At 40.4% G+C, this 26973-nt stretch overlaps 1 protein-coding gene across 1 annotated transcript in view; it reads left to right on the top strand.

Annotated features, from left to right (window-relative positions):
- PDE8B (phosphodiesterase 8B) overlaps nucleotides 1-26909 on the top strand; it is a gene marked incomplete at both ends in the record, with an annotated part of 69221 nt that extends 42312 nt beyond the window's left edge. The window contains 16 exons of the mRNA XM_079548997.1: nucleotides 2486-2564; nucleotides 3080-3220; nucleotides 3604-3692; nucleotides 4352-4412; nucleotides 11908-11959; nucleotides 15139-15216; nucleotides 16102-16178; nucleotides 17341-17505; nucleotides 18312-18357; nucleotides 18775-18910; nucleotides 19978-20176; nucleotides 20777-20994; nucleotides 21428-21563; nucleotides 24466-24633; nucleotides 26169-26298; nucleotides 26794-26909. Of these exons, the coding sequence (XP_079405123.1) occupies nucleotides 2486-2564; nucleotides 3080-3220; nucleotides 3604-3692; nucleotides 4352-4412; nucleotides 11908-11959; nucleotides 15139-15216; nucleotides 16102-16178; nucleotides 17341-17505; nucleotides 18312-18357; nucleotides 18775-18910; nucleotides 19978-20176; nucleotides 20777-20994; nucleotides 21428-21563; nucleotides 24466-24633; nucleotides 26169-26298; nucleotides 26794-26909 (1891 nt within the window). The remainder of the gene's footprint in view (nucleotides 1-2485; nucleotides 2565-3079; nucleotides 3221-3603; nucleotides 3693-4351; nucleotides 4413-11907; nucleotides 11960-15138; nucleotides 15217-16101; nucleotides 16179-17340; nucleotides 17506-18311; nucleotides 18358-18774; nucleotides 18911-19977; nucleotides 20177-20776; nucleotides 20995-21427; nucleotides 21564-24465; nucleotides 24634-26168; nucleotides 26299-26793) is intronic.
- Between the last annotated feature and the right edge of the window lie 64 nt (nucleotides 26910-26973).

Raw genomic sequence — 26973 nt, forward strand, 5'->3', positions numbered from 1 at the left:
TTCTGTGAGATTATTTAAAACTATCACCAATAAAAAAAATATTGAAATTTGGAAGAGAGTGTCACTCTTCAGAAGCTTTTCAGCTACTGACAATTCTCTCTTCTGTATTGTTTATGTAAACAGTGTTGTACCACCCACTTGTAATTTGGCTTGTTTTTACTCTTCTATCTTTAGTTATGTAAACTGTGAACTTCCTTCCCTTTAATTTATGTAAACGTATAGCAAATTAGATGTTTTCTGTGTTATTGTATGTTTTGTATGTTAGTAACGCATCATGTATATATTTGCACATGTGTATGTCTGTATATTTACATCACCTCTGGTGCACTACTGTTTCAGAAAGCTTTTGGCAGCACAGCTGTGGTATTTTGGAGTTTGTTGCTGCCACTGCCTGAGGCAGACCCAGAGGAGTTAAATTCTACTTTTCTTTTAATGCAAGAAGCTTTGTGCTAACATCTGGGGGATCAAAACAGCCTTCTGAAAGACAAATTTTCTGAGAAGGCATACTTGTAGCTTAGAGAAGCTGACGCCTTGCAACAGAGAACTTCTTCCTGCTTTTGCCCAAAGAGGCAGATGTTTTAATTGAGCTTACCATAAAAAAATAAGCACAACTAGATTTGCTAGCCCTACTTGGTTGCAATTTGCTTTCATCTCTGTGGTTTAATGAAATGGGGGAAAAAAATGTTGCACTGTGTATTTATCTCACGGGGCTCCTGGTCTTTGATATGTCTTTGTATTTTTGAGAAGAAAGACATAATGTTCTCAGAAAGTAAATCAATGGGACAAAATCCAGAATTTTTTTTAGGTGTTTGAATAAAGAGAAAGTCTGTGAGAATTTTGGACCAGGGACGCAGTATCTGGTCATTTCAGTGAACAGAACTGTCCGGATGGGTACACTGTTTCTTAGACAGATTTTTTGTTTCTTTAATTCTAAAGGGTTTTTTTGGGCATCTGTGGGATGTGTGCATCTACCAAAGCTAGCTTGATTGCCAGATCAAATGAAAAAGTAGGTTTTGAATAGTGTAATCAGTTTAAAACAGCTCTGCGATTTCTTGCAGAAAGCTTACTTAGTGACTTGTTAGTGCTTGTGTACCAGATGAGCATCTACCACTGAGATAACTCAGTTATTTTGCACAGCACAAAATCACACCATGGAGTAAACTTGAACTGCTAGGTTGTCCCTTGTAAAATTACACTGATAGTTCATTTTATTGCATAAACTGAAGGAGTACAGTTGTCTTCTGCATACAATGCTTCTTCCTACAAATCTTCATCCACATCACTGTGTATGTATGTCTTCATGTGTATTCCCTTTCCAATTTGTTTCTGAGTTACTTCCATGATGAGCAAAGCTACCAACATCCAATATTCCTTAATGCAGAGGTAGAATACTTCTGTGCTAACCATGCACTGATCATCAGTATTAATCACACCTCACTGTACAGTTTGTGAGCAAGACATTTCCACTAGGTTACAGCTGTATACAAGGATGTTTCTGCATGGTGCATTTTATGCTCCCTGCAGTGAGACATACATAGCAGACAATTGGTCTGAATTTAGGCCAGAAAATGGACTGGGATCCATCACAGCACATCGTCTGATTTGTGTCTTTTAGTATGCACTAAATCTCCATAGTTTACTGTGTTAATTAATACATTGTTTTAATTAACATAATTAATTAGAATTAAATAACATTATTTCAATCTCATTCTGTGTAAATTATAGTTTAAGCAGTATCAGTCCTGTAGCAAAAGGGTAAAGATTTTGTTTTCCTGCATTAGTTCAAGGATAGCCCTGAAAAAATGGAAGGTGGGGATTAGTTTTGCCCTTAATTAAGACTAGCCAGTATGAAAGTCAAGCCACTGAATTATAAATTGAAAGCAGGAAAAATGATATTTTTCTGACTAAGATTTTGTGATGGCTTAAATCATTTCCTCTAATCGCTTAGCATTACAACTTCTTTGATAATCAAGGTCTGAAAAATTTACATTTATACTTATGTGTATATACACATGTAAAATAAGCACAGCACATTTTATCCGTGTGTATGTCAGGACATATTTTATTGGGGTATATATTAGGATATATTTTATATACACAGATTCATGAAATGTACTGTGCTGATTTTTGTGTTCTCTATTCTTGATGTTCACAAAACTTTCTATTGCAATGTATGCAGCCATTTGTTATTTTTACTCATTTTTAGTTCCTGCTCTAGAAAGGGTGTTTGGAAAAGGCACTGTGCTGTTAAGTGATGCGGTGCCTGTGAGCAAATTTTGTAAGTGATCTCAGAAAAATATGTCAGCAACGGGAGTGTCCAAAGATTGAATTCCTCAGAAAATTATAATGGTGATGGCTACCCGGTTTGGTTGAAACAGCATGCTAATTTGTGATTAATCCGTGGATAAGTACAGTGCAATAATCTGTTTACGATAAGCAAAATGTTCTAACAATAAAACTAATGTGAATCATTTGCTAATTTCAGGGCATGTAATGCAGTATTTACAGCATTAGAACGTTGTCAGGAAGCAATAGAAATAACCAGTGAAGATCGTGTTATTCAGGTATGGGGAAAAGACCAATCATTTTGCAGAATTCAAAGACAGAAACCCCAAAGAGATCTTTGTTCTGTAAAGTCTCTTCTAATTCGGTGTTTTGCTTTTGTTGCCGTATTTCTGCAGCATTTCTGGATGCTGCCTGTTGACACTTGCTGAATTTCTAGAACATTTCCTTCTCTAATTTTACTCAGATGATAATTTCCAGTTGCTTATAGCAAAACAAACGTGAAATCTATTGCAGAAATAGATACCCTGTACAGTAAAGGGGCTTGTTCTCTTTCCACGTTTTCTATTTCAGATTCTATTTCAACTCCGTATGTAACATAAATAACTAAATAAATAATATGTATCTAGCAAATGTAAGTGAAGTGTTTCACTACTGGCATAATATTTGATGTGACAGACTGCAGGGATGTGTGGTTTTGGATTTAGGTGTGTACCCTGAAATACTGTGATAGTTTTATGTGAGTAATTATCTTCTAAGTATGTCCTTCTTATCCTGAAGTTCTTTTGTTTCACAGTATGTTAATCCGGCCTTCGAGCATATGATGGGGTATCAGAAGGGAGAGCTCATTGGCAAGGAACTTACTGAGCTACCAAAAAGTGATAAAAACCGTGCAGATCTGTCAGATGCTATCAACGCACGTATTAAAAAAGGAAAGGTGAGTATCTAAAATCAGCTTGGGCAATTCTAATTTGGATTTCCAGTCTGTTTTATTTTTTAAACTCTGGGTTTAAAAACATGAGACTCTGTTCTCTCGAGTTGCATATATCTCATCTGAATTCTGTTCCTCTGATTCCTAAACTTTTTTGAAAATACTGGGCACTTCTTCACGAGAGAAACATATCAAAAAGTTTACACTATCCTCAGACAAGCAAATATCTGCTTAGCTGCGCTGAGGATTACAAGATTTTACACTTTTTTAGAATGTAAACATGAAATAGTATGTAATTATTTGCTACATAAGGACTAGGCAATAATAAATGAATATTCGACTGCAAACTATGTATTATCAGATGCTTTCTGTTGTGCATGTTTTCTTAGGAGTGGCAAGGGGTTTACTATGCAAGAAGAAAATCTGGAGACAGTATCCAGCAACATGTGAAGATAATACCAGTGATTGGTCAAGGAGGGTAATTAACATCTCCAGAGCACAATTCCTTTTTTTTTTTTAATCCTTCTCTGTGCTTTCCCTGTCCGTGCATTTGGCATGAACCTCCATATAGTAAGGAGCAGGGTGGTGATAACACTGCTGACTTCAAGCAGTTCAAGGAAAATGTGCAAAATTAAGAAGGCCGTGATTTTTACTGATTTGTCCATTTTGGAGTCTTCACTTGCTGGCTAAAAAATTGTGAAATCATAAGAAAGGATAAAGTTGCTATTATACAGACAGCTGCAAATTGGTGTTTGGGTTTATTTTACCATGCTTTTCTCTGTGAAGTTACTCCAAAGTATTCAAACTGTCAACCAGGCAATTGGAAGAGTCAGCAGCCAGGTGATTCATTTTGCGTGCACACTTGCATGTGCTTGCACTTTTGCCATGTATGATGTGCATGCTGCCAAATTCTGCTCCCAGATGTTTGAGTGAACTCTTTCAGCATCATCATAGTCATGTACTTTAGAACAAAAACACGACTGTTTCACTGCTTGTTGCTCAGTCAGTTGTTTGGTATTGGTTTTAGTTCTTGTTCCATTAGAGCATCAAGAATTCAGCTTAAAAAAATATCACTGTGTCATTTCACTTCCCTCTTTACCATCTGATGTGATAACAATAGATTATTTCTGTTGCTAGGAAGATCAGACACTTGGTGTCCCTCAAAAGGCTGCGTTGTACTAACGAAAACAACAAGCAGGTACTGTGTTTCTACGATGTCATAATTTCCATCTCTTTTAGTAATTATATTTTTTGCTTAAGAAGTTGATGTACAACCCAGAGAGGAGGAGGCTCCAGGGAATCTCATCAATGTCTATAAATATCAGAAAGGGAGGTTGCAAAGTGGATGGAGCCAGGCCTTTTTCAGTGATGCCCAGTGCCAGAACAGGGTGCAGTGGGCAAGCACTGAAGACTGGAGGTTCCTTGCCCGTATGTTTTCACATGTGTTCAGCCACATATCCACCACATCCTCTAAAAACTGTGGAGGCATGAGAAGTTGTTTGAGGAGCAGAAGTTGATCTGCTCCTGCACACTATCTGAAAGAGCATTTGAAGCCACTGAGCATGTTGTATGTTTTGCTTCAAAAACCAGTGGAATAAGAAATTTTGGACTTCTCTGAGTCAAAGAGTGAAATCTATCTGTGGTCTGTGGGAGTGAGATTGAATGTAGGGAGCATAAAGTGTAGCTGCTAACGTTTAAACTGAGGATGTGCTTATGGAGTATGATATATTTCCTATAATTTCCATTTTTTTCTAAAAAATGGGGGTTTTAGAAACTGAGTATATTGTTTTGTATAAATTTTTAAATGTGCTTTTACATAGCTGAGGATAAAGACAATGTGTGCATAAAGATGCATGGAAGGTTACTAGGATTTCTAGTTGCCTATTCTTCAGTATAATAAGCCTATCCTTAGTAATAGATTACTGAAAAAAAAGTATTGGAAGTTAATAGGTAATATTCTGTATAATTGTCTGTTTTTTGAAACCATGCCTGTTGCAGAGATATTATCAAGTCAACGAAGAAATATGCATAGCTTTTGGAAGAAATTTGAACCTCTGCCCCTTAAAAACAAAGCTTGGAATGTTATAAAATGACCTCCTATTTGGATCAAAAAACTGATTTTAGTATTAGCAGCAAGGTATAATCTACAGAAGCAGGATTTTAAAAGTACAGCCTAGAGTGCAGGAGACTTTTGTAATGGAAGAAGTACTAACGTTATACAGTATTTCTTTTTTTATTCATTAGTAAAACCTCATTGTTCATGTTGTTTCATTTACAGCTGCTTTGATGTTGATTTGAAAGCGAGGTATCATTTGATGCATTTTTCTACAGTGTACACACAGCTGAAAGGCTGCTGCAGTGTAAATGTAATATTGTTTATGTAAGATGATCAGTACAAAACAATTACAGACTTGCAGTCATCTGTTAAAAACAAAAACAAAAGCAAAAAAAAAAAAAAAAGCAAACAAAAAAAACACCAAAAGCCAGCAGTGGAAGTCTTCTGGTTCTTTGGATTAAGCAAATAAACTTAACAATAAATGTTATTTAGAAATATGTGTCAAAGACCATGCTCTCTATAGTACTGGCACTGTTGGAAAGCACAATCAGTTTGTGTTTTTCAGTACTGAATCATGAGCAGTTATCAGTAAATAAAGCACAAATGCAATGATCTTTATGCCTGGGCAGTCTTAGACAAGGTTGTATGACCTCTGAAACATTCTGAACAGATATAGAAATCTACTACAGCGATTAAAGATTACAGCCTGACAGAAAATATATTCTGTAGACAGTGAAGGTCTATATGGAAAAAAAAAAAGTACAGCCCACAAAACTAAGTGGGGTTTTTTTTGTATGTGTGTTTGTGTTTGTGTGTGTTTCTGTTCTGTGGCAGAAATCTCTCCTCCCTCTACTACAGTATCAGATGCTCTGGCATCAAATAGAAAACTCTTAACAGCATCTTGAGGTCTTGTTATGGTTTAGACTGGGGATGGTGGTTATGTGTAATGACACCTGTACTGTATTCATAAGACTTCCTACAATTAGTTTTGCAGTGATGATGCTCAGATTTTTTTGTGATCAGCATTTGAGCACTGCAGTTTTGCACCCTCTGGTGGTAAAGAGAAGTTCAACGAAAGAAAAAGCACTACTGACTTTTGCAGGAAGGCTTCATTTTGTGCAGCAGTTGGTGGCGCAGACTGAAAAACCACGAAAACGTGATGAAAATTAAAAATAAGTTTATCAATTATTTAATACACATAAAGTGTTAATAAAACGGCCCCTGAGGGATAAAAATTACTTGTTGGATTTGATTCACTTAGCCTTGTGATACTCCCTATGTTTCTAATTCTCAGTACACTGCAGTATTTTCAAATGCTGTACACCATCCTCTTGGAAACAATTTCAGGGAAATGAGGGCATGTGTCTACCTGTGTAGGCTTTCTGCATTTCTGAAAGAAACGTTTTCAAATATTGAGGAATTCAACAGTTACTGGCATTCTGTCTGCAATTGCAGAGAATTTGGGTAAGAAGACCAGACAGACAGACAGAGCTTGCACTGAGATACAGCCACTTTCTCCATTCTCCCCATTGCACTGAAGATGTGCTGCCATTGAGTCAAATGAGATTTGAGCAAAGAATGTATAAAGTGAAGTTCCAGTGTAGGCAAGCCCATTACAAGCACTCCTATTCTTTGGTTTCAGAGCAAGTAATCTCATCTATTTCTTTAGATGCTCTGAGTTCATCCTTGGGTTCTACTGCAAGGCAATCCCTTGCTTTCATCTGTTGTGTGTCAGTATGTTCCTGTAAAAAGAGCATACCTCTTCCTTAATATTGCAGCAGCTGGGTGAGTTGATTATGTGCCCTCAGGCAATAGAAATTGCTTCAGGTGCAACAGGGTGCTTCTTAATTTTTCCAAGCCATGGGGCTCAAATAGCCCATGCTTGCCTTGACCTTCTCTTGTGAGGTGCCAGCTATGTGTTGGAAACACCAGCATTGCAGCTGCAGCTTCTGTTGGCCAGGAGGCCTCAGCCTGCCAAGAACATCCAGAATATTTAGTCCTTCTAAGCTACTGCCTCTTGCTGAGATGTCTTGTCCTGTCCGGATGGTGGAGTCAGTGCAGTTCATGAAGTTTTGAGGCTGCCATTGTTTGAGGATTTCCTTGAAAGATTGGTACCCTGTGAGATAAACAATGAGAGTGGCCCAAATTTTTTTTTTCTTTTTTTTTCCCAGCACTGGTCAATGTGTGGGTCTGATGAGATTTGTGCTTTATGTTGGACATTCACCTAGTTCCTGACCAAGGAGCCCACACCACAGCACTGTCAATGTATGTGGTAGCTCTATCACCTTGCTCAGGCCATGCTCACGGGCCAGCTGCTTTTGGGAGGCTGGCAGAAGGCAATGGCTCTGGGCAGCTCAAGGCAGTGGGTGCCTGCCAGGGGGGGTGGGACCCCAATGCTTGCTGCAAGTACCCTGCTATTTTCTTCTGTGAAGCAAAAGAGAAACTCATTTCTCAACATTTCACTATTTCTTGTTTTGAAAAACAACTCTGGAAAGACTTTTTCTGTGACAAATAGAATATTTGCACTATTGGTTTCCTCCATTGTTTTTTTCCCTCTGGTTCAGTTCGTATTCAGCTTTTGTTAAGGATTTTAGTTATTCTCTCAGAACACTTTCTGCGGAAAATTACAAATATAAAGAAGTTATGTATTTGACAAATGCTGACATCCACTTCTGATTACTTAGATAAATAAAAATTTATTCTGCCATAAAATATATCAGGGTTATTTTCAGAACAAAAATGGTTTGTTATGGAAGCATGCAAGGAAATCTAATGAAGTACATATATAATTACAGGATAGTATCTGTCGTGATTCAAGTTTTGATCCAAATCACTAATGCTACAGTGTTTCACCATAGTTATATATGACTTAAACTCAACTTTCAGATAACTTCCTTTAGGAGGAAGTTTTTCTCTCAGACAGTGGTGACTCATCGGAACAGGTTGCCCAAGGAGGTTGTGGATGCCCCATCTCTGGAGTCATTCAAGTCCAGACTGGATGTGCCTCTGGGCAGCCTGGTCTAGTGGTTGGTGACCCTGCCTATGGCAAGGGCTTTGAAACTAGATGATCTTTGAGTCCTTTTCAACCCAGGCACACACCCACAACATCATTTTCTATGATTCTATTATATGATTCTATGATAATGCATGGAAGCTTACAAACATTCATGAATTACTATGAATACAGTCTGGGAGAAGAACTCATTCGGAGCAACCCTGTGAGAAGGACTTCAGGATTCTGGTGCACAATAAACTGGACACAAGTCAGCAGCGTGTGCTTGCAGCTTGGAAGGCCAACAGTGTTCTGCGCTGCATCTAAAGAATAGTGGCCAGCAGGGAGAGGGAGGTGATTTTCCCCCTCTACTCTGCTCTTGTGAAGACCAGACTGGAGCACTGCATCCAGGTCTGTGTCTCCCAGTACAGCAGGGATGCAGAGCTGTTGGACTGGGTCCAGACAAGAACCACAGAGATTATCAAAGGGGCTGGAACACTTCTTTTATAAAGATAGGTTGAGAAAGCTGGGCTTCTTTAGCTTGGGGAAGAGAAGGCTCCATAGAGATGTCATTGTGGCCTTCCAATCATAAAATCATAGAATGATTTGGGTTGGAAGGAACTTTCAAAATCATCTAGTTCCAACCTCCGTGCCATAGGCAGAGACACCTCCTTCTAGACCAGATTGCTCAAACCCCATCCAGCCTGGCCTTAAATGCTTCCAGAAAGGGGGCATCCACAACTTCTCTTGTGCAGCCTGTTCCAGTGTCTCATCACCCTCACAGTAAAGAATTTCTTCCTACTGTCTGGTTTAAATCTACTATTCCATTTTATAACCATTTCCCCTTTTCCTGTCACTACATGCCCTTATAAAAAGTCCCTCCCCAGCTTTCTTGTAGGCCCTTTCAGGCACTGAAAGGCCACTATAAGGTCTCCTTGGAGTCTTCTCTTCTATAGGCTGAAGAGCCCCAGCTCTTTCAGCCTGTCCTCATAGGAGAGGTGCTTCAGTCCTGTGATCATCTTCATAGCCCTTCTCCAGACCTGCTCCAACAGCTCCACATCCTTTTTGTGTTGGGGGATTTAGTACTGGACACAGTAGTCCATGTGGAGTCTCACGAGAGCAGAGTAGAGGGGCAGAATCACCTCCCTTGACCTGCTGGTCACACTCCTCTTGATGCAACCCAAGGTACGGTGGCCTTCTGATCTGCAAATGCATATTGCTGGCCCATGTTGGATCTTTCCTCAACTGACACTCCTAAATCCTCAGCACTGCTGCTCTCAAGCCATTTTCCACCCAACCTGTGTTTGTGTTTGGGACTGTCCCAACCCAGGTGCAGGACCTTGCACCTGGCTTGTTGAACTTTATGAGGTTGCCATGGGCCCACCTCTCAAGGCTGTCCAGGTCCCTCTGGATGTCATCCCTTCCCTCTAGTGTGTCCACTGCACTCAGCTAGTCAGCTTGCTGTCATCTGCAGACTTGCTGAGGATACACTTGATCTCACTGTCTGTGTTACCCACAAAACTGTTAAGTAACATCAGTCCCAACACCAGTCCCTGAGGAAAGCCATTCGTCACTGGTCTCCACTTGGACACAGCGCTGTTGGTCACTGCACTGTTAGTCACTGCTCTCTGAGTCTCGTCCAGCCAATTCCTTATTCAATGAGTGATCCATCCATCAAATCCATTTTTCTCCAATTTGGTGACCAGAATGTCATGTGGGACAGTGTCAAACACTTTGCACAAGTCCAAGTAGATGACGTCAGTTGCAGTTTTTAAAGGGAAATTATAAACAGAAGAAAAATGAACTTTTTACATGGACAGATAGGGATAGGACAGGACAAAGCAGTTTTAAACTGCAAGAGGAGAGATATAGATGAGAAAGGAGGAGAACATTTCTTAGTGAGGGCAGCTCTCATTTTTTAACTTACATGGCTCTTTGACGTCATGCCTACAGCAAAGGGTAAGAGAAATACTACAGAAGTACTGAAATGCAGTTTATTTTTCGTACAAATGAGGAATGTGCCATGGTTTTCTTTCAGTAGAGGGAAGCGGGAAAAGATATATTCAAGAACTCCAGTTTTGGACTGGAATGAGCAGTTCAGATGCCTTGTATCAATGTACTGTATGACAAGCTTCCACAATCTTGTTCTGTTGAGATAATTTCTGTGAGAGTTTCTGCATAATTGTAGGAGAGATGTTTAAGCTTTTAAAACAAGTTTTATGAGGGAAGAGTGCCCTCTTAAATTCCCTCAAACAAGATTTATGTAGAACATTACTGCAGGATTTCCTCTTCCTTTTTTAATTCTTACCCCACACAGTAAAGCACTCCTTAATTTTGCTTTTTGCCCTTCATTTTCTTCTCTTTATCTCCTGTCCCCAGAAGAAAAAGAAAAACAAGATGGAAGGGGCTCAGGAATGATGAAAAAGAGGTCTCATGTAATTATTTTCTTTCCTGAGTAATCCCTGCAGCTGCACAACACTGTGCTCTGTCACATTGACATGGACACAGAGTGCATAAATGCTATTTTGCTGTACTTCACTTTTTACTTATTGGTTGCAACCAACAGTTTGCAATTTAGTGCTTTGTTATAGGCAGGCAGGCAGGCAGGCAATGGATTTGATCAAAGGATCACCTACAGCAGATGAGATAACTGCACTGGATTCTTTGGTATGATGTATAATGAAAGATGTGCAAATGCAGCATGAAGGACTGTTCATCTTGAGCAGAGTTGAGTTTCAAGGCTTGTTTGTCTTGAGTAGATGGGAATGGGCTGAAGTGGACAGCAGATATTAAGTTGTCATATGTTGGACAGATTGTGTGTTTGTTTCTGAAAGGGATGAAAAAGCAGAAGAGCTTTTAATTTTTTATTTTATTTTTTATTACCAAGCAGTAGGTGGAACCATTAAGATGATGGAAAAGTCCTACTCAAGTTCTAGAAAAACTGAAATATCTGTTAAATTTTCAGGTGTTTCAGAAATACAAACAAATTAGATATTGCGGGTTTTTTGGGGTTTTTTTTTTTGTTTGTTTGTTTTTTTCATTCATGGGAGTGATTAAAAATCACTGAGAAATAAATTTCTGATGGATGAGACCCATCTTCTCCTCAGTCTGTCAAGTGCTCTTTTTCTGTCTTTTTTGAAAATGATCCATTCTATCACTAGTCCATAAAAGAGTGTATACAAAATTGGCTTAACAGTACAAAGAAAATAATGTTAAAAACACTGTACAGAAGACAAGAAATGAATAACATCTTAGTTTTTGTTTTGTTTTGTTTTTCTCTATTTTTGCATTTTATTTCTGGAATCTTTCATGTTCATATGAAATTTGTACTTAAAATGTTACCTAAAAAGGAACCTCAGATCTCTTACAGACCTGGGCATTAAACAGGAACTGATTGTTCCTACGTAAAAGCACTGTTGTATCTGTGATTTCCTGCACTGAATGTTTATTTGCTTTTATATTATTTCTCTACTTGTAATTACACCTGAAGGAGAGTCTTTTCCTATATATGTATATATATATATATAAAGATAATAGTAAATGTTGGATAAGGATGGTATTGAATGTAGCTCTTTTTAAATCTCTGTGTGTTTTGTTTTGTTTTTTTTCTTTTATATACATGATTTACTCTTGGTGCATCTTCAGCTCTGCAAGAGTCAACGCGATGAGAATTATTCAGGAGACAGTTCTCAGCCAGGTTAGAATGTTATCATTTACCTTTATATACTTCTGTTCTTGAAGTCGTGGCCAGCCTTTGCTGTGTTGTCTCCTCCTTCTGTGGAGCCTGTGCTCACAGAAAAAAGGCCAGCTGCTCAAATGTTGCACCATAATTGGGTTTGTAAAGTCAATAATAATTCAGTCTACTGTGCAGAGTGCTCAGAAACAAGTTGTGTTGCTGTTTGTTGTATTAAAGCACTGTATCTCATCCCAAAGCTGACATACCTTGTCACTTCCTGCTGCTTGAAATAAAATTGAAGCTGTGCCTATTTGTGCCAGAGTATCTGCCCTGCCTACAGTGTGCAGGCTGAAGCTAGTCATGTCCCATCAGCCCTGAGCATGGTGGTGGTGTTGCAGAACATCTGCACAGCCCTTGCTCTGTGTCTTAGGAAGCTCTGTTTACTTGCATACAGATTCAAGATCTCAGCCAAGAGCTGTTTGCAAAAGTTACTAACGGTGACTTCAGAAAGGAACATAAGGAGATAATCACTCCTTCCAGTGCTGTTTAAATAACACTTTTCCCTAGACATCCCTGGTCTCCTAGAGGAGGCTCTAAAGGACAATTTGAAGTTTGCAATGGTCTTCTGTTGATCTGAGATAGATGCAGCCCTACTGCCTTATTCTGAGAGAAAGATCCTTGCACTTTGTTGTTTTCTAGACCCCAAGACCCTTCCCACAGCAAACACTGGGCAGCACTGCTGTGCATTATAAGGAAGCTTCTGATTTTCACTTGGGAGGATATAATGTACTGAGAGATTAGGAAGTGAATTCATGACATTTACTGCTTTTCCAAGTAACATAAGAATATGTGGAAGCATTGGAGAATTTTGTGGTGCAGAGTAAAATTTGCAAGGGAGGGTGAGAGTGGGGTTAAGAGACCACGCATGCAATTTGATATCCTCATTATTGTTGTTGCCATTAGAACAGATCCATGTTGTGTTAAACGGTTTGCTGCTGTGTTGCTGTATTAAATGCAGGTTCTCCTTCTCACTGTTCCTCCTTTCCTAGTAATGGAGTCTGCAAACAGAGGAAGATGAGAACACCTGTGAATTAAGTTGCAGAATACTTCTCACTAGTTAAAACAATGCAATTAGCATACTAATCTGTTTGAAAGATTTAGGTGTTTAGACTTACTGTGACAAGCAAGACTGGAAAGAGATATCATATAAGTCACATTGATAGCAATGGTACGATTAAAGCAAGTAGCCAAAAAGTCACAGGGACTGTTAGTCTGGGTACAGCACAGGTAAGACAGCCCCACATCTTTCTTGTGCTGGGGATCCCAGTGCTGAACGCTGTACTTCAGATGGGACTTCACAAAAGTGGAGCAGAGGAAAACCACCACCTCCCTCTCCCTGCTGGCCAGGCCACATCCTCACAAAATACTCAGTATGCGTGGATTATTTTTCTACCTTCAGTACAAACTGGTTTAAACCTTCAGGTGCCTTAGGTATTAGGGAGAAACTATTTACTTGGAGGGTGGTGAGGCACTGGCACAGGCCATAGAAGATGGGGGTCCTGTGTCCCTGAAGGAGTTCAAGGCCAGACTGGGGGTGACCCTTCCCTACCTATGGCAGGTGGGTTGGGACTGGATAGTCCTTAAGGTCCGTTCCTACCTAAGACATTCTATGATTCTATAATTCTTCGTGTTTTGTTACAAATCTGGATGGGAAGATTCCACTCACCCAGTGAAGGGTAATTTTTCTTTTTTTTTTTTATAGTATTTTCAACTACTGTAGAGTAGCTCTTCTATGCCTGTTTCTCTCTCCAGATGGCACCAGCAAAGTTTCCAGCTGGCTAGCTGACATTTAAAACAAGGAGGGTTATATTACCTCCAACTGCCACTTGCAGCTCTGTTTGTGTGTAAATGTTTGCTCTCACTCTAGTGTCTTTTGAAATCCTGCAAAAGTTAAGGTAGGAAAGGGATTTAGACTTGATCACACTAAATAAATTAATAAAATGTCATGCTTTAATAAATTAATAAAATGACATGCTTTAATTATGTAGCACTTAGATATCAATGGGAAAAGATGCTTTCAGTTTCTTCAGAGTGGACAAGGATAAATTCTTAAGGCAGGAACTGTATTCATCATTTTTCATCATACTTTTAATTCTGGAGGACTGTATACTAATGCTTTGTTACAAAGGAGCTGCATATATATGGTCTTGACAAAGGTGATGATGGTTGGTCCTGATTCTTCACATAGTGGTTATCTCCCTTTGAAAGCTTTCTGTCATCTCTGATCTTTGAGTGGATCTCAGATACTCTGTGAATAGGCACTATGAAGATTTTTGCAGAGATACAGCGTTGTTGTTTTGGAGGGTAAAGGAGAGGGCAGACTGCATTGTGTTGGAGGAAAATTGCATTTTACAGAGTGCTCTTTTATATATAACTGAGACATTTTTCAGTCATTTATTTGAGTTTGTTTCATCTGGCTTTTCCATTTGTCTGAATACGAGGGTTTCTATTTATTTTTTTGTTTTAGTAAGTGGCAATTTCAAGAATGACAGCTTGGTGCACAGTTAATTTCCACAGCAACTGGTTAATTGTTTGTAATTGTTCTCAATATGTTGCATTTTTCTTAAATAGCTTACAAATAATTACTGAAATTAAAAACAAAAGCTGTCTGAATATGGAGAGAGCAGATTAGTCCTTGTGCTGGGGCCAGGAGAGTGTTGGCTGAGATGGGATTTTTCTTGCTTGTCAAATTTTCTGGGCAGTTAAACTCAGGGTTTTCCAATGGTCAGTGGAGAGCAACAGGAAGGGTTGCTGGAGGGGTCCACCCTGAAGTAGAATGAACTGTTCATGGGCATGCCACTGCCTATCTCTTATTACTACAGAAGGGTCTTTGATAGCTACCTCAGGCAAAGACAGGCTGGAGGACTGCTGCTTTTAGGCAGCTGAAGTTAGGCAAAGTGAGCTCTCTGCTCCATTGATGGTCTTCTCCTTCTTCCACAGCATCTTTCCAGGCGTCCTTAGGCAAGTTGCTTGGTGTACTCCAAGTTTGTATCTCAGTCCCTCATTCCCCAGTTCTGAGCTGTAGATTGCAGTATTTCCCCCACTTACGTGGTACGGTAAAGATTATTTAAATGGTATTCAGAGTTTGGAAAAGCATTTATTACTGACACATTTTAAATGGTTTTGTTTTGCATTTACAGAATCCCATTCCTTCAAATGCAAGAACAGAAGGAAAGACACAGTTGATGTTAAGTCGATAACTTCACAAAGTAGTGATGGTAAGAAAGTAGAAAACAGTTAGGAATAAGGTTAGAAATAAAGAACAGAAGCAGAAGAACACAGAGTGAAAGAGGAACCAGGCAAGTTCATGGGTGATTGATTGATCAGAGATTTCTTCAGTATCTTACAACTTCTTTAAAAATTCTTTATTCTGAACTGCAAAGCAAAGCCCCAGCACGAGCATCAGTGTAACTGTGCTGCATGTCAGTGCATGGTGCCTTCAATGAGAGGATTGGTGGCTTCATTCGTGAAGGACATGGAGGGACTGATTTCTGCTGGTTACTTGAGAGCAGAGCTGCTCTTGATCCCACCTATGGCTGCCTGGCAGGCCTGGAATGGTGCTGGCAGAGATTTTCTCCTTCTTCACTGTGTAGTGAGAGAAGCACACCTTATAGAGTGCAATAATGGGTTTCATTGGAGCAGCTGCAACACTGAAATGAGGGGGCTGCATTCTCTCACAGAAAAAGCTGTGGCTGACTCAAGTCCATCGGCAAACAAGGGCAGAGTGGGAGGTGCTGGGCATGAAGTACAGCGTAGTGTAAGTGTATAAGTACAGCTTTCCTTCAGTATAGCTGAAGTGTGGGATGGATGGATGGATGGATGGATGGATGGATGGATGGATGGATGGATGGATGGATGGATGGATGGATGGATGGATGGATGGAGAAAAACTGACAGCAGCAGTGAGAGGTGGCTGCATGGGAGGCAGCCTGCAATGCAGGAAAAGGAACAGCAAAGCAAAAAAGTGCAGAAGAAGAGATTCAGGAGAAACTAGTGGATTCTGGCATGCTGTTCCCTAATGGCTGCCTTTGGCACTGGATAAACGGTGTCAGATAATTAATTTATACTCTGCTATGCCTAAAAAGTGCTCTCTCTAATGCCAGCTCCAGGTTTACAGACCCGGCGGTACTCTTCTATGGCAAGGATCCACTCAATGACAATAGAAGCTCCTATCACAAAGGTGAGTCCTGAGCATTGCCTTTTCTGCGGGCTCAGAGTTTGAAGTTGCCCTTATAGGGAAATATATAGTTTTTGGCAGTACAGCCAGATCTTTACTGCATCTTGTATTTAACAAAATATTTGAAGTTAGACTTTCTTTTCTTAAACCCTTCTGCACCTCTCATTCCAAGACTTAATTATGAAGAAAAAAATAGAAAAGGTAACTAGGGTGTTTGTCCATGCTAGGTGCTCTGCTTGTGGCAGGAAAAGAAACCTGCTTTGTTGTCTGTGCTTGTATAGGAGAAAACGTATTTCACAGACTCATCTTTGCTTTTGCCATTTGTAATACAGCATACAGAAGAGGCATCCTCTGCACTGCATTCTGTCTCCTACTTTCTTGCACTCATTTCTTCACCATCCATGTTACACTATCTGCTATCTCAAACCAGCTGCATGATAATTTATATCACCAAACAGTGTGCCTGCTATCTCCTGTCCTGGTAAACTGGTAAAAAACAGTTTTTACTCTTCCAGCTCTTTGCTTCCTAGCATCTGCCTGTCCATTCCAGCAGCTAACTCCTCTCCTTCTCCACAAGCACAGCCTGTCGTGCCCCTGCAGCAGTTCTGACTGAGATTTTATCTGAGTCCAGGCATTGCCAGGAGCAGTCTTTAGGGTTGCTGCGCCATTGCTACTTTCCTGTATCACAGCTTAGAAATACTGTGAATGGCAGCAAAGAGCCATCTTCTTCTCCCTCGTTCGCAGCTCAACTGTTGCTGCTCTCTGCCCTTTTTCACCTACACTGAGAAAATGAAGGCTTTACATCCATTGGGAGGATATCTGATTCATAGGTGTTCTTGTTTTTTCTTTTCCTTGGGACTAAATGATTTCTTCTGAGCAGCCTGGCTGTGCTGCAGAACTGTGATGTGGTTATGTGTTGGTCTGCTTGCCTCCAACTATTCTTCATACCCTTCTGCTTTCACTTCCCAGGAGTCTGCTAGTAACAAACAACAGATGGGTACCAGGGACTCAAAGCACACAGTTACATTTTCAGAGTTAAAGGACTGAGGGAAACTACACAGTATTTGCTAGATGGGAAGTAGTGTAATTCAGTTAGTAATGTTACACAGCAAGAAAAATATTTGGTATTCACTCTTCCTTGCCTACCTCCCTAATCTGCTTTCAGGTTATTAACATAATTAATGCTGCCCAGGAAAACAGCCCCATCACTGTAGCAGAAGCCTTGGACAGAGTTCTAGAAATCTTGCGGACAACAGAACTTTACTCCCCTCAGCTAGGTACCAAAGATGAGGATCCTCACACAAGTGATCTTGTTGGAGGTCTGATGACTGTAAGTAAAATTAGTAAAGATGAAATCACTGTTACCAGTGTCATGCCTCACAGTTCAGTGATCTGCTACCACAAGCAGCTGAAGCAGAATTGTAATGTATCGCTGATTCACTTAAACATTTTGGCTTACTTACCAGGATGTGGTAAGACACAGCTATGTCTCAGTCAGTTGGGTGCATTCATTCTCATACAGGAGTGAACACTGTCTCCGCTAGAAACCGTATCATCTAATCTGTTTTGTCTCAAGTAGATACTTTTTAGAAACTCTAGAAACATAGATGGAATTAGAGGGATTGTTCTACAGCTACTCAACCTGACAACTAGATGAGAATAGTGGCTTTTACTTTCATCAAGGTATGACTTTGGTCCTCTAACAGTAGCAAAACTGCCTGCCAAAGACAGACTGCCTGGATTTCAACACGGATTGCCCCATTGTGTAATGAACACTGAGCTAATCCTTGTCAAAGTAATGAGAAGGAAACAGAAAATAAATGATGGTGGTTTACGTGAATGATGAAATGCTGCTAGTGCAAATGGAGGGGTCAAGAAGGGCAGTACACTGTATGGTTAGTAATACCATTTCTGGAGGTCTTGTGCTAGTGTTCCTTGGATCCTTTCATGTCTGTTTTGAAAGAGTTTAAAGCAAGAATTACACTTATAATTCTATTATAGTGCTACAAGTAGGAGCAGTACGTTCAGCGCCCAGGTGCAGCAGCTAAGAGGGAGCGTGTGTATAGTGTTTTAGCAGGTAATGAGACATGGAAATTATTTTTGCCACCTTGCTTCTAATAACCTTGTTTATTTCAGGATGGCTTGAGAAGACTGTCCGGAAATGAGTATGTGTTTTCCAAGAGTAAGCCACCATTTTAAATTTCTCTTTGCATGTGTGATTTCATTTCTAAATGCTAATGACAGAGAAATTCATGCTAGCAGTGGGATGTATGTCTTCAGAAATGGTCATCTAAGTGACTGTAGAGCGAGTGTTGGACTGCCTCCATTTTGGATCTGAAGCAGGTTCAAATAGCTAAAACAATGCATTTAAAATGTGGAAAATCAGACCAGAAACTTAACTAAATTGTCATTTGTTGATCTATTTCATTTATTTCCAGACAATCGGAAGTGACAAAAGCCACATATAGTAGGCTTTTACAAACTTTGTACTGTGAGGGAAGGAGTCATTTTTCTTAAAAGAATTGTTTTCTAAATAGAATACTGCATGTAAGAAGAAAAAATCCATAAATGCTGTAATTCCCAAATTCTATTTCAACAGATATGAACCTGAGCCATAGTCACCTTTCAGTGCCAAATACTATCAGTGATGTTCCACCTTGTATTGCACAGCTCCTGGATAATGAGGAAAGCTGGGACTTCAATATCTTTGAATTGGAAGCTGTTACAAATAAAAGGTACTTGAATCCTTTCTCTGGGTGTCCATGAAACTGTCACTGAGGTGCTGTAGCATGAAGTGCTCTACTCAGGAAAACTGAAGAAAGATATTGCAAGTCTGTGAGAGCTGTCTTCCTATTTTCTGTGTGCATGCATGTACATGTCCATACCACCTACAGCATCTACAAGTCAAGCATGCATCAGCTTTAAGATATATGCACAGGCCACAGGAAGCTTTTTGCAGGCTGTTGTCTTCCCTGACTTCACCTCCGACCCTCCCAGGTTCAACTCCTGTTCAACTCCTACTTGTTTGTCTCCCCCCAGCTTTCTCAGGTCACACCATCACAGCCCAGTGTTCTTACGTTCTAGATGTCCCACGGATGCCCTCATTCCTGCTACTGCGCAGATGGTCGGGCTGCAAGCAAGCTGCTCCCCTCCATCGACTAAATCACCCTATGATTTTGTGAGCTGTGAGACAACTGTGGCTTTTGATTATAAGGACAGAAACTGGGCTGGAGGATAAGCCAGTGATAGGATCAAGAGCCTGAGATTGATTAGTTGATTGTAATGATTGTAAGACGTAATCAATACAGTTTGCATATTGCCAACCCGATACATTCAGGAAGTAGAAATCTGTACTCATGGAGTCGTAAGATTATGTGAAACTCTAAGTTTTTGGCACTTTATCTTACTGTTTTTCAGACTTTGGGATGTGGCTGTGTTGAAATTGTGCTTTTTTCTCTTCAAAAGAAAATGTATTTTTGATTGATTGACAGATACTCAAAACACAAAGGAACAGAGCTTTTAAGCATTTTTATCTGAGTCTTCTTGAAGCCCAAGTTAAAATCTTAAGAATTGGTGAATCTGTAGTGGAGCTGTGCCACTTTGCAAAACACATCAAATCTGAAAGAAGATGTAACCATTTGAAACCTAATTGATTAGTCTTTATAGAAGTTCAGGTGCGCAATAAGGGTGCTTAATACTCCCCCCACCTTTTATTGTTAAGGTCTTGGTTTCTTTGACGAAAACATCATTCTTTAGAAGTACTTACATTACAGCAGTGCTATTTTTTGTTGTTGTTTTCTAGGCCACTAGTATATTTAGGCTTAAAAGTTTTTGGCCGGTTTGGGGTCCCTGAGTTTTTGAACTGCTCAGAAGCCACACTGCGAGCATGGCTGCAGGTGATGGAAGCCAACTACCACTCCTCCAATGCATACCACAACTCCACACACGCTGCGGACGTCCTGCATGCTACTGCCTTCTTTCTGGGAAAGGAGAGAGTTAAGGTAAAACTGTTGCCAGGAGCTAGGAGTTGGGTATGCTTGCTCAGGTGCCACACCGAACTGCCATTTTATATGCATCATTCAAAGTCATTTGTTTACTCAAATAATGGTCCGGGATCCATAAAGTTACTCTGCCCTCGAAATCTTTTCCTGTGATGCCTGCAAGCCCACACAGTTTCTCTGAAGTCTGTTGATAGGAGGAAGGAATTTATACTTATAACTAGTGACAGTAAGGGAAAAAAAATCTTTTCTCTTTATTATTAGCTGACTGTTGGTTCCTTGTAAAGCTTTGCAGAACGTACAAGGTCTGTAGGAGTACTGTTAGTATAGAGCCATTCAGAGAGATGTGCTAAGTGGAAGTGTGCACAAGAGCATGTTGTTAGGTGACAACACAGTAAAATGTAAATTAATAAAGTAGGGTTTGGGCGAGGATAGAGGACTTTGGAGAAGGTAACCAGTGTGCACAGTGAGTGAAAAATGACTGCAAGGAGGTGCATCCCTGCGCTCGAGCTTAAGGTTGTATATTTGTGAGTACACAGAAATGATCATAAATTATTTTGTCGTAATTTTTGTGCCATGTCATGATCTCTCTCTCATCTGTAGGGAAGCCTTGGCCACTTAGATAAAGTGGCTGCATTGATAGCAGCCACCATTCATGATGTAGATCACCCTGGACGGACCAACTCTTTCCTGTGCAACGCAGGCAGTGAATTAGCTGTCCTTTACAATGATACTGCTGTGCTAGAGAGCCATCACACAGCACTGGCATTTCAGCTGACAGCTAAGGACAGCAAATGCAACATTTTCAAGAATATTGATAGGTGGGTCTGCTGGAGAAGGGCAGTATGTCTGCATGGGTTTGTTGTTTGGGGTTTTCAGTCTGGGGCAGATAAGAACCTAACTTTTGAACCAGGAAATGTAATTTGAATGGAGACACTGATAACTAACCTTTTCAGAATCCCAAGTAAACATAGGTTTTGATTCCTCCACCCCCTGTGCTCTGCATTTTGTCGCATCATATGTTTTGTATTATTTGGAAGCACATGGGTATTTGGTAATCCTTGATGGACTGCAGTGGCATGGTGCAGCTGGCAGGCCCTTCAAACCCTGCACCTTCCATAGCCATGACAGCATCAGCTCATGTAGGTGAGCAGCTCATGTGGGTGAGCCGTGTTTTCAACAGTGGGAAGGGACAAGGGAAGGACAAGGTTCTGTCTGGCAGGACTGTGAGCAAGAACTACTTTTGTTTCCTAGAAATCACTATCGGACATTGCGCCAGGCCATAATTGATATGGTTCTGGCAACAGAGATGACAAAGCACTTTGAACACGTGAACAAATTTGTGAACAGCATCAACAAGCCAATGGCATCTGAGGAGACCACCTCACATGTAAGTGTCTGCATGACTTTGCACCTTTCGGCGTTTCAGTGAAATTTCTCCAACACAACATAAGGTATCATTTCATTCACACTGAATGAACTTGCCTGAAGGACACAACTGGAATTGTGATCTCACACTTCAGTGTATGAAAAAATACGTCCTTAAATTTTCTATGCATGTCTGCACACTGCATTTAGCTTACTTCTATTTTATAAGCCTTGCTCTCAAAGCTATCTTGTGATCCCGGGACATGGAAGTAGATGCTTTTGTAATGCAAAAAAAAAAACACTTGTGCCTACAATCCTGCCTCTGAGCAGAGGGACCTCTCTAAGCCTAGGGCTCTAACTGAGGAAACTGCAGTTTTGTTCCTATGCAATCAGGAGTCTTCAAGCCTTGAAGAACAACTGTTGTTTGCTGACATCTCTCCACCCCAGCCCCATTTCTGATTTCATCAAAAGCAATCTGGGCCATTTTTCTTGTCAATTCATGCACATTAATGCTCCACAGCCAGCCCAGGCCTATTTCATGCGTTATCTATGTGTTTACTAGCTCAGGCACCTCTTTGCCTTCATTTGTTGCCTCTTGAGGTTGAACATTGTCTGACATGGTTCGCCTGGCAGTGTTACTCACTTAAACAAAGATCATCTTATCACCACTTGGTGAAAGAAGCATTTAATTAGAAATGGGAATAAGTAACAAGGTAAAGTTCAGTTATATTAAAAAATTAAAATAGCTTCCATTACTTCCCCATAACTCAACTTTTTCTTCCATAAACTGTCATGGATGCAGAAACCAATCAGGACTGGTGAGGTTTATGACTTCAGAATGACTTTAACTGGCCTGCTGTAAGGACCACTGAGCTCCATTCTCCCAGCAGTCTGAGCTGGAAATCACAAATGCATCTGAATTTCATTGGCTTTGTGTACCCTTTTTACTGTTAGTCCCTAGCGCTTCCAAGCACTGGATGTGGCAATGCGTCTGACTTTGCCTGATGCATCTGTGCTGCCAGAACTCACAGGCGCAGAAGGACAATGGTTAAACACCACAGAGGTCTCCATCACTGTTCTGCATTGTGCTGCCATCACACCACCTAAGCAGAGCTTTTCACAGGCTTCTTCTCATGGGATAGGCCAGCCAAGACAGCAGCGATTCCACCTTACATCAAAGCACACAGGACAATAATGCCTCACTTAGCAGAATCAGCCACTTTCAGATTTCTCTGCCTGTGCTTAAAACATGTGCCAGACAGCAAATTGCTCCAACTTCTGAAAAACTCCAATTTCTGAAAAGCTCTCTGAGTTGGCAAAGGGGAATTAACACTCTCAGATAGCACTGCTTGTCTCCCTTTGGCAGATCAGATGTATTTCTCCACCTCCTTCCTTAAGAAATGTCCACGTTCTGGCATCCCTGTCTGTAGGATTGGTTCACAAGTCCCATCGAAACCACAGTGTTTCCAAGCTCCAAATGCAGTCCTGAGAATCTTACTTCTGTTACATTAATGCATCTGTTCTAACAGTTCCTAAACAGCTTACGTATGTTTGCTGTATTTCCTATTCCAATCACCACAGCTTACCTTTAGAAAACATGTTGTTTTCTTTTGTTTTGCTTTTTTTTTAATTCAGCCTCCTTTATCTTATTTGGCTTTTTAAAAACATACTTGAGTTAGAAGCAATACAAGTGTAGCAAAAGCCAGACGTCTTAGAGGTTTGTTTTTTTTCCCTAGTGTAGGTTGTTCTGTTCCTTATTTTTAATGGTGGCTCTTTTAATCTTTTTAATCTTGAACAGCAGTGTACAAGCAGGTCTAATCTAGCAGCTCTTTGCTGGGCTGCCCATGCTGAAAAAATTAACTGCTAAACATGAAGTTAAAAGATTAATGCTGAATTGGCAACTGCAAAGTATCTGCCCATAAACCACGAAGACATTAACTTAGCAGTGGTGGTAAAAAGTATTTATGTTCAATTTTTGACTCAGAGTTGAATTTAGCAGTGAAGGGAGACCATAATTACACAAATGTATTATTTTGAGTATAGCATTAATGCCATGTCGAGCTGACGTAGAGGCTTTTCATTACTCAGTAAGGAACATAAGATACCTGTGCCCTTCTAATCTATTCAGGACCCAGAAGATGATGTCATAGCAGACATTTCACAAATGCTCAGTTCCCTTCATTCATTCTCCACAGACTTCAGTGGACGCTTCAGTATGTGGCTGCCTTGTAAAAGCAGAGACTGTCTGCCCTCAGTCTGCCACTACTCCATTCTCCTACTGTTAATCTCCTAGATTAGGTGAGGTTCAAATTTAGCAGGTACCAAAGACAAAGCCTAAGGTACAAAGTCCAGCACAAAAAGGGGCAAGTGTCATCAAAAACACAGTGGAACTGAGTGGCATACACTTGTTTTTCTGCCTCTAAAAGAAATTGTGCAAATCAAATCATTCCTCTGTGCCTGCCTCAGTTTAACTTGTGAATTAAATCAGAACACATCCACCTGTATGAAGCATCCTCCCATATATGTATATGTATGAAGTCTCCTCCCATCAGAGCCCCCAAACTCTAAACACAGCAGTGACAATGTTTTGTCAGCTTGCTGTAGATGGATGACTCCCTGCTCCGATCCAGTTCCCAAAAGGCAAGGGCAACCTACCCTAGCTAACAGAGCCTCTATTTATTTCACAAAATACATTATTTCTGCGAACCTCCCAAACTACTACCAGTGGTGCTGCTACCGTCAGCTACTCTGCAAGGCTGCTGTTCTCAGACATTGCTTTCTCCTCTGACTTCCTGGTACTCTGCATGGAGGGAGAAAGCACCAGGCTGGGTACCTACCTGCCACGTAAGCACTGCTAATAATGATACATTTACTCCTAGCAGGGATGCTGGCCATCAGTATTTATAATCAACTCTCTGTTACAGAGTAAAGGCAGTGACTGTGAATGTACAGCCAACATGAAGAACTTTCCAGATAACCAAACACTGATCAAGCGTATGATGATTAAATGTGCAGATGTAGCAAATCCATGTCGTCCCCTAGAACTATGTATTGAATGGGCAGGGAGGATTTCAGAGGAATATTTTGCACAGGTATGTACATTTTTATCACTGGATTACTATCCTGTGTAAGAAGGTGGCTATTAGCACTGTTGTTCCAGTGGAATCTGTCTGGCATCACCATGGACCCTACTGCAGTTTTCTCCCCATTCATGAGAAGAATTCACTCCAAAGTTAGTTCGTTTCTTCTGAAGCTTGTGGTACAGAATGGTAGAAAGACTTTATACATCATACTTTCTCCATCTAACAGAAACCAAGTTACTAGATTAACTTCAGTAAATTTATTTGTCTAACATTCAATCATTGTCGCTGTTCTAGCTTCTGGTCCCAGTCAATACCTGCCCTGAACAGAGCATGACGAGCAATTCCATGCCTGACGAACCCTTCAGCTGAATCTGATGCTGACACTTTCTCTTCTGAGATGGTACCTGAAGGATCATTACCATAGGCAGAGGATGGGGCAGGCCAGTGTACAGGCACATGGGCATAAAAATGCTTAAATTGCATGGGATCCCTAAGAACAAAACTGGAAGCCCAATTTCCTTTCTTAATACTTCATTTTTTTAACACAAACAGAAGTGTCTTTGCAGTGAAACACTCTTTAGGTTTTGTATTTTGAGTAAGTGTTTTCTTAGCTTTTATTTGCTGCTAATGGCATGGAAACCTACAGCTTGGAATAGAGAGACAGAAGGATAGATGGACGTCCTAGCATGCCTGCCATGCAAATTCAGAGCATAAAGACAATAGTTGTTACTGGGAGGAAAGAATATTAGTGAATAGGACCTGTTAATTTTATTTTAATCCTCCTGAATACATTTGATTGTTTTCAGAGCAAGATCAAGGATTGCTTTGAGGTGCACCTCTCAAGCCTCCACGGTAGCATACTAGCAGGCAAGCTAGTTTTAAATTGCCAATCTTGGGCAGTAGCAAGCCTACAGCAGTATAAGGTGTTGAGAACTGCTCTCCTTTTCATTCACCTCATCTGGTAATTTTGGGGCTGCTTTGCTGCCAAGTCCAGTATTCAGTTCTGACAAAAGTACTTCACTTGTGTGTTACAATTGTGATTGGGCTGGTTGGCTCCACCACCACACTAAGAACAACACAGTCAGCCCTCTTACATTTATGGGCAGTTAAAGGGCATATTCTGACTTCTGTTTAACACGAGAGAAGCAAAGTTCAGGCAGCAACATCCCTCTTACTTAAAAGATGAATGTTTTGGAACAGCAGACATAGCTGTGGAAGAGTTCAAATCTGTTCTTTGCTAAGGGACTCTGAAACTCCATTTTTAACTGATGTGCCCCAATCATGAGATTACAGTGTTCTGTCTTACTTGAGCTAAGAACAGTCACAGCACCCCAGCAGCAGTACTTGCGAGGTGGAAGAGATGTTAATTTTAGTCCCTGTTCCAGAGGAAATAAAGCACAGGAAGTTCACCTTTGGGGTTCAAACTTTTGTCTGAAGCCTCCCACTGCAATTCACTTAGTCCCAGGGACCTGGGACTGGCCTTTGCTCTTCCAACGTGAAAGGCAGGAAAGCTGCAGAGGCTAACTCGTGTTTCATTTTCTTAGACAGATGAAGAGAAGAGACAGGGTCTCCCTGTTGTGATGCCAGTATTTGATAGAAATACCTGCAGCATTCCCAAGTCTCAGATTTCCTTCATTGATTATTTTATAACAGACATGTTCGATGCATGGGATGGTAAGTACTTCTCCATCTTTTTCCTGGCTCTGAGGCAGCAATTTGTACAGATTAAAAAGAATAATCTCAAACTAGCCATTAGTCTGTTTTTCCACAGGGGCAGCACAGTATTTAGTATACAGCCTTCAGTCTGCAGTACAGCTTGATATTGAATTTGGTTTCTGTCACCATGCAGTGTGAACTTCCCATTTCACAAAAGCTGAGTACTTACCAATTATGTAAAGAGAGAAGGAATAGTAGCTTAAATCTAAGTTTTTCTATCTAGGTCTTTTTTCCTGAAAAGCAGAAACCAACATCAAAGTATTTGCATGATAGGAATAAATGGCTAAACTCCTTATAAACTAAGAAAGGGATTCACTTGAAGGAGAAAGACTGAAAAAAATTTTTCCCTGTTAGCATTAACTTACAAGAGATAGGAGAATGCTGATTTTAGACAAGGCTGGGCTGTTCTGCTGTACTTTTTGTACACGTAGCAAAATTGTTCCTCTGTTTCAGCATTTGCACACCTGCCTGTTTTGATGCAACACTTGGCCAATAACTACAAACACTGGAAAATGCTGGATGAGTTAAAATGCAAGAGTCTCAGGCTTCCATCAGAAAACAACAACTGACACTAAAACAAGAAAAACAGACCTCCCAATCTACCAGTTCCACTGTGAATTGCTTACTAACTTG

Source organism: Tetrao urogallus, assembly GCF_951394365.1.
Source record: "Tetrao urogallus genome assembly, chromosome: Z".
NCBI classification, from domain to species: domain Eukaryota; kingdom Metazoa; phylum Chordata; class Aves; order Galliformes; family Phasianidae; genus Tetrao; species Tetrao urogallus.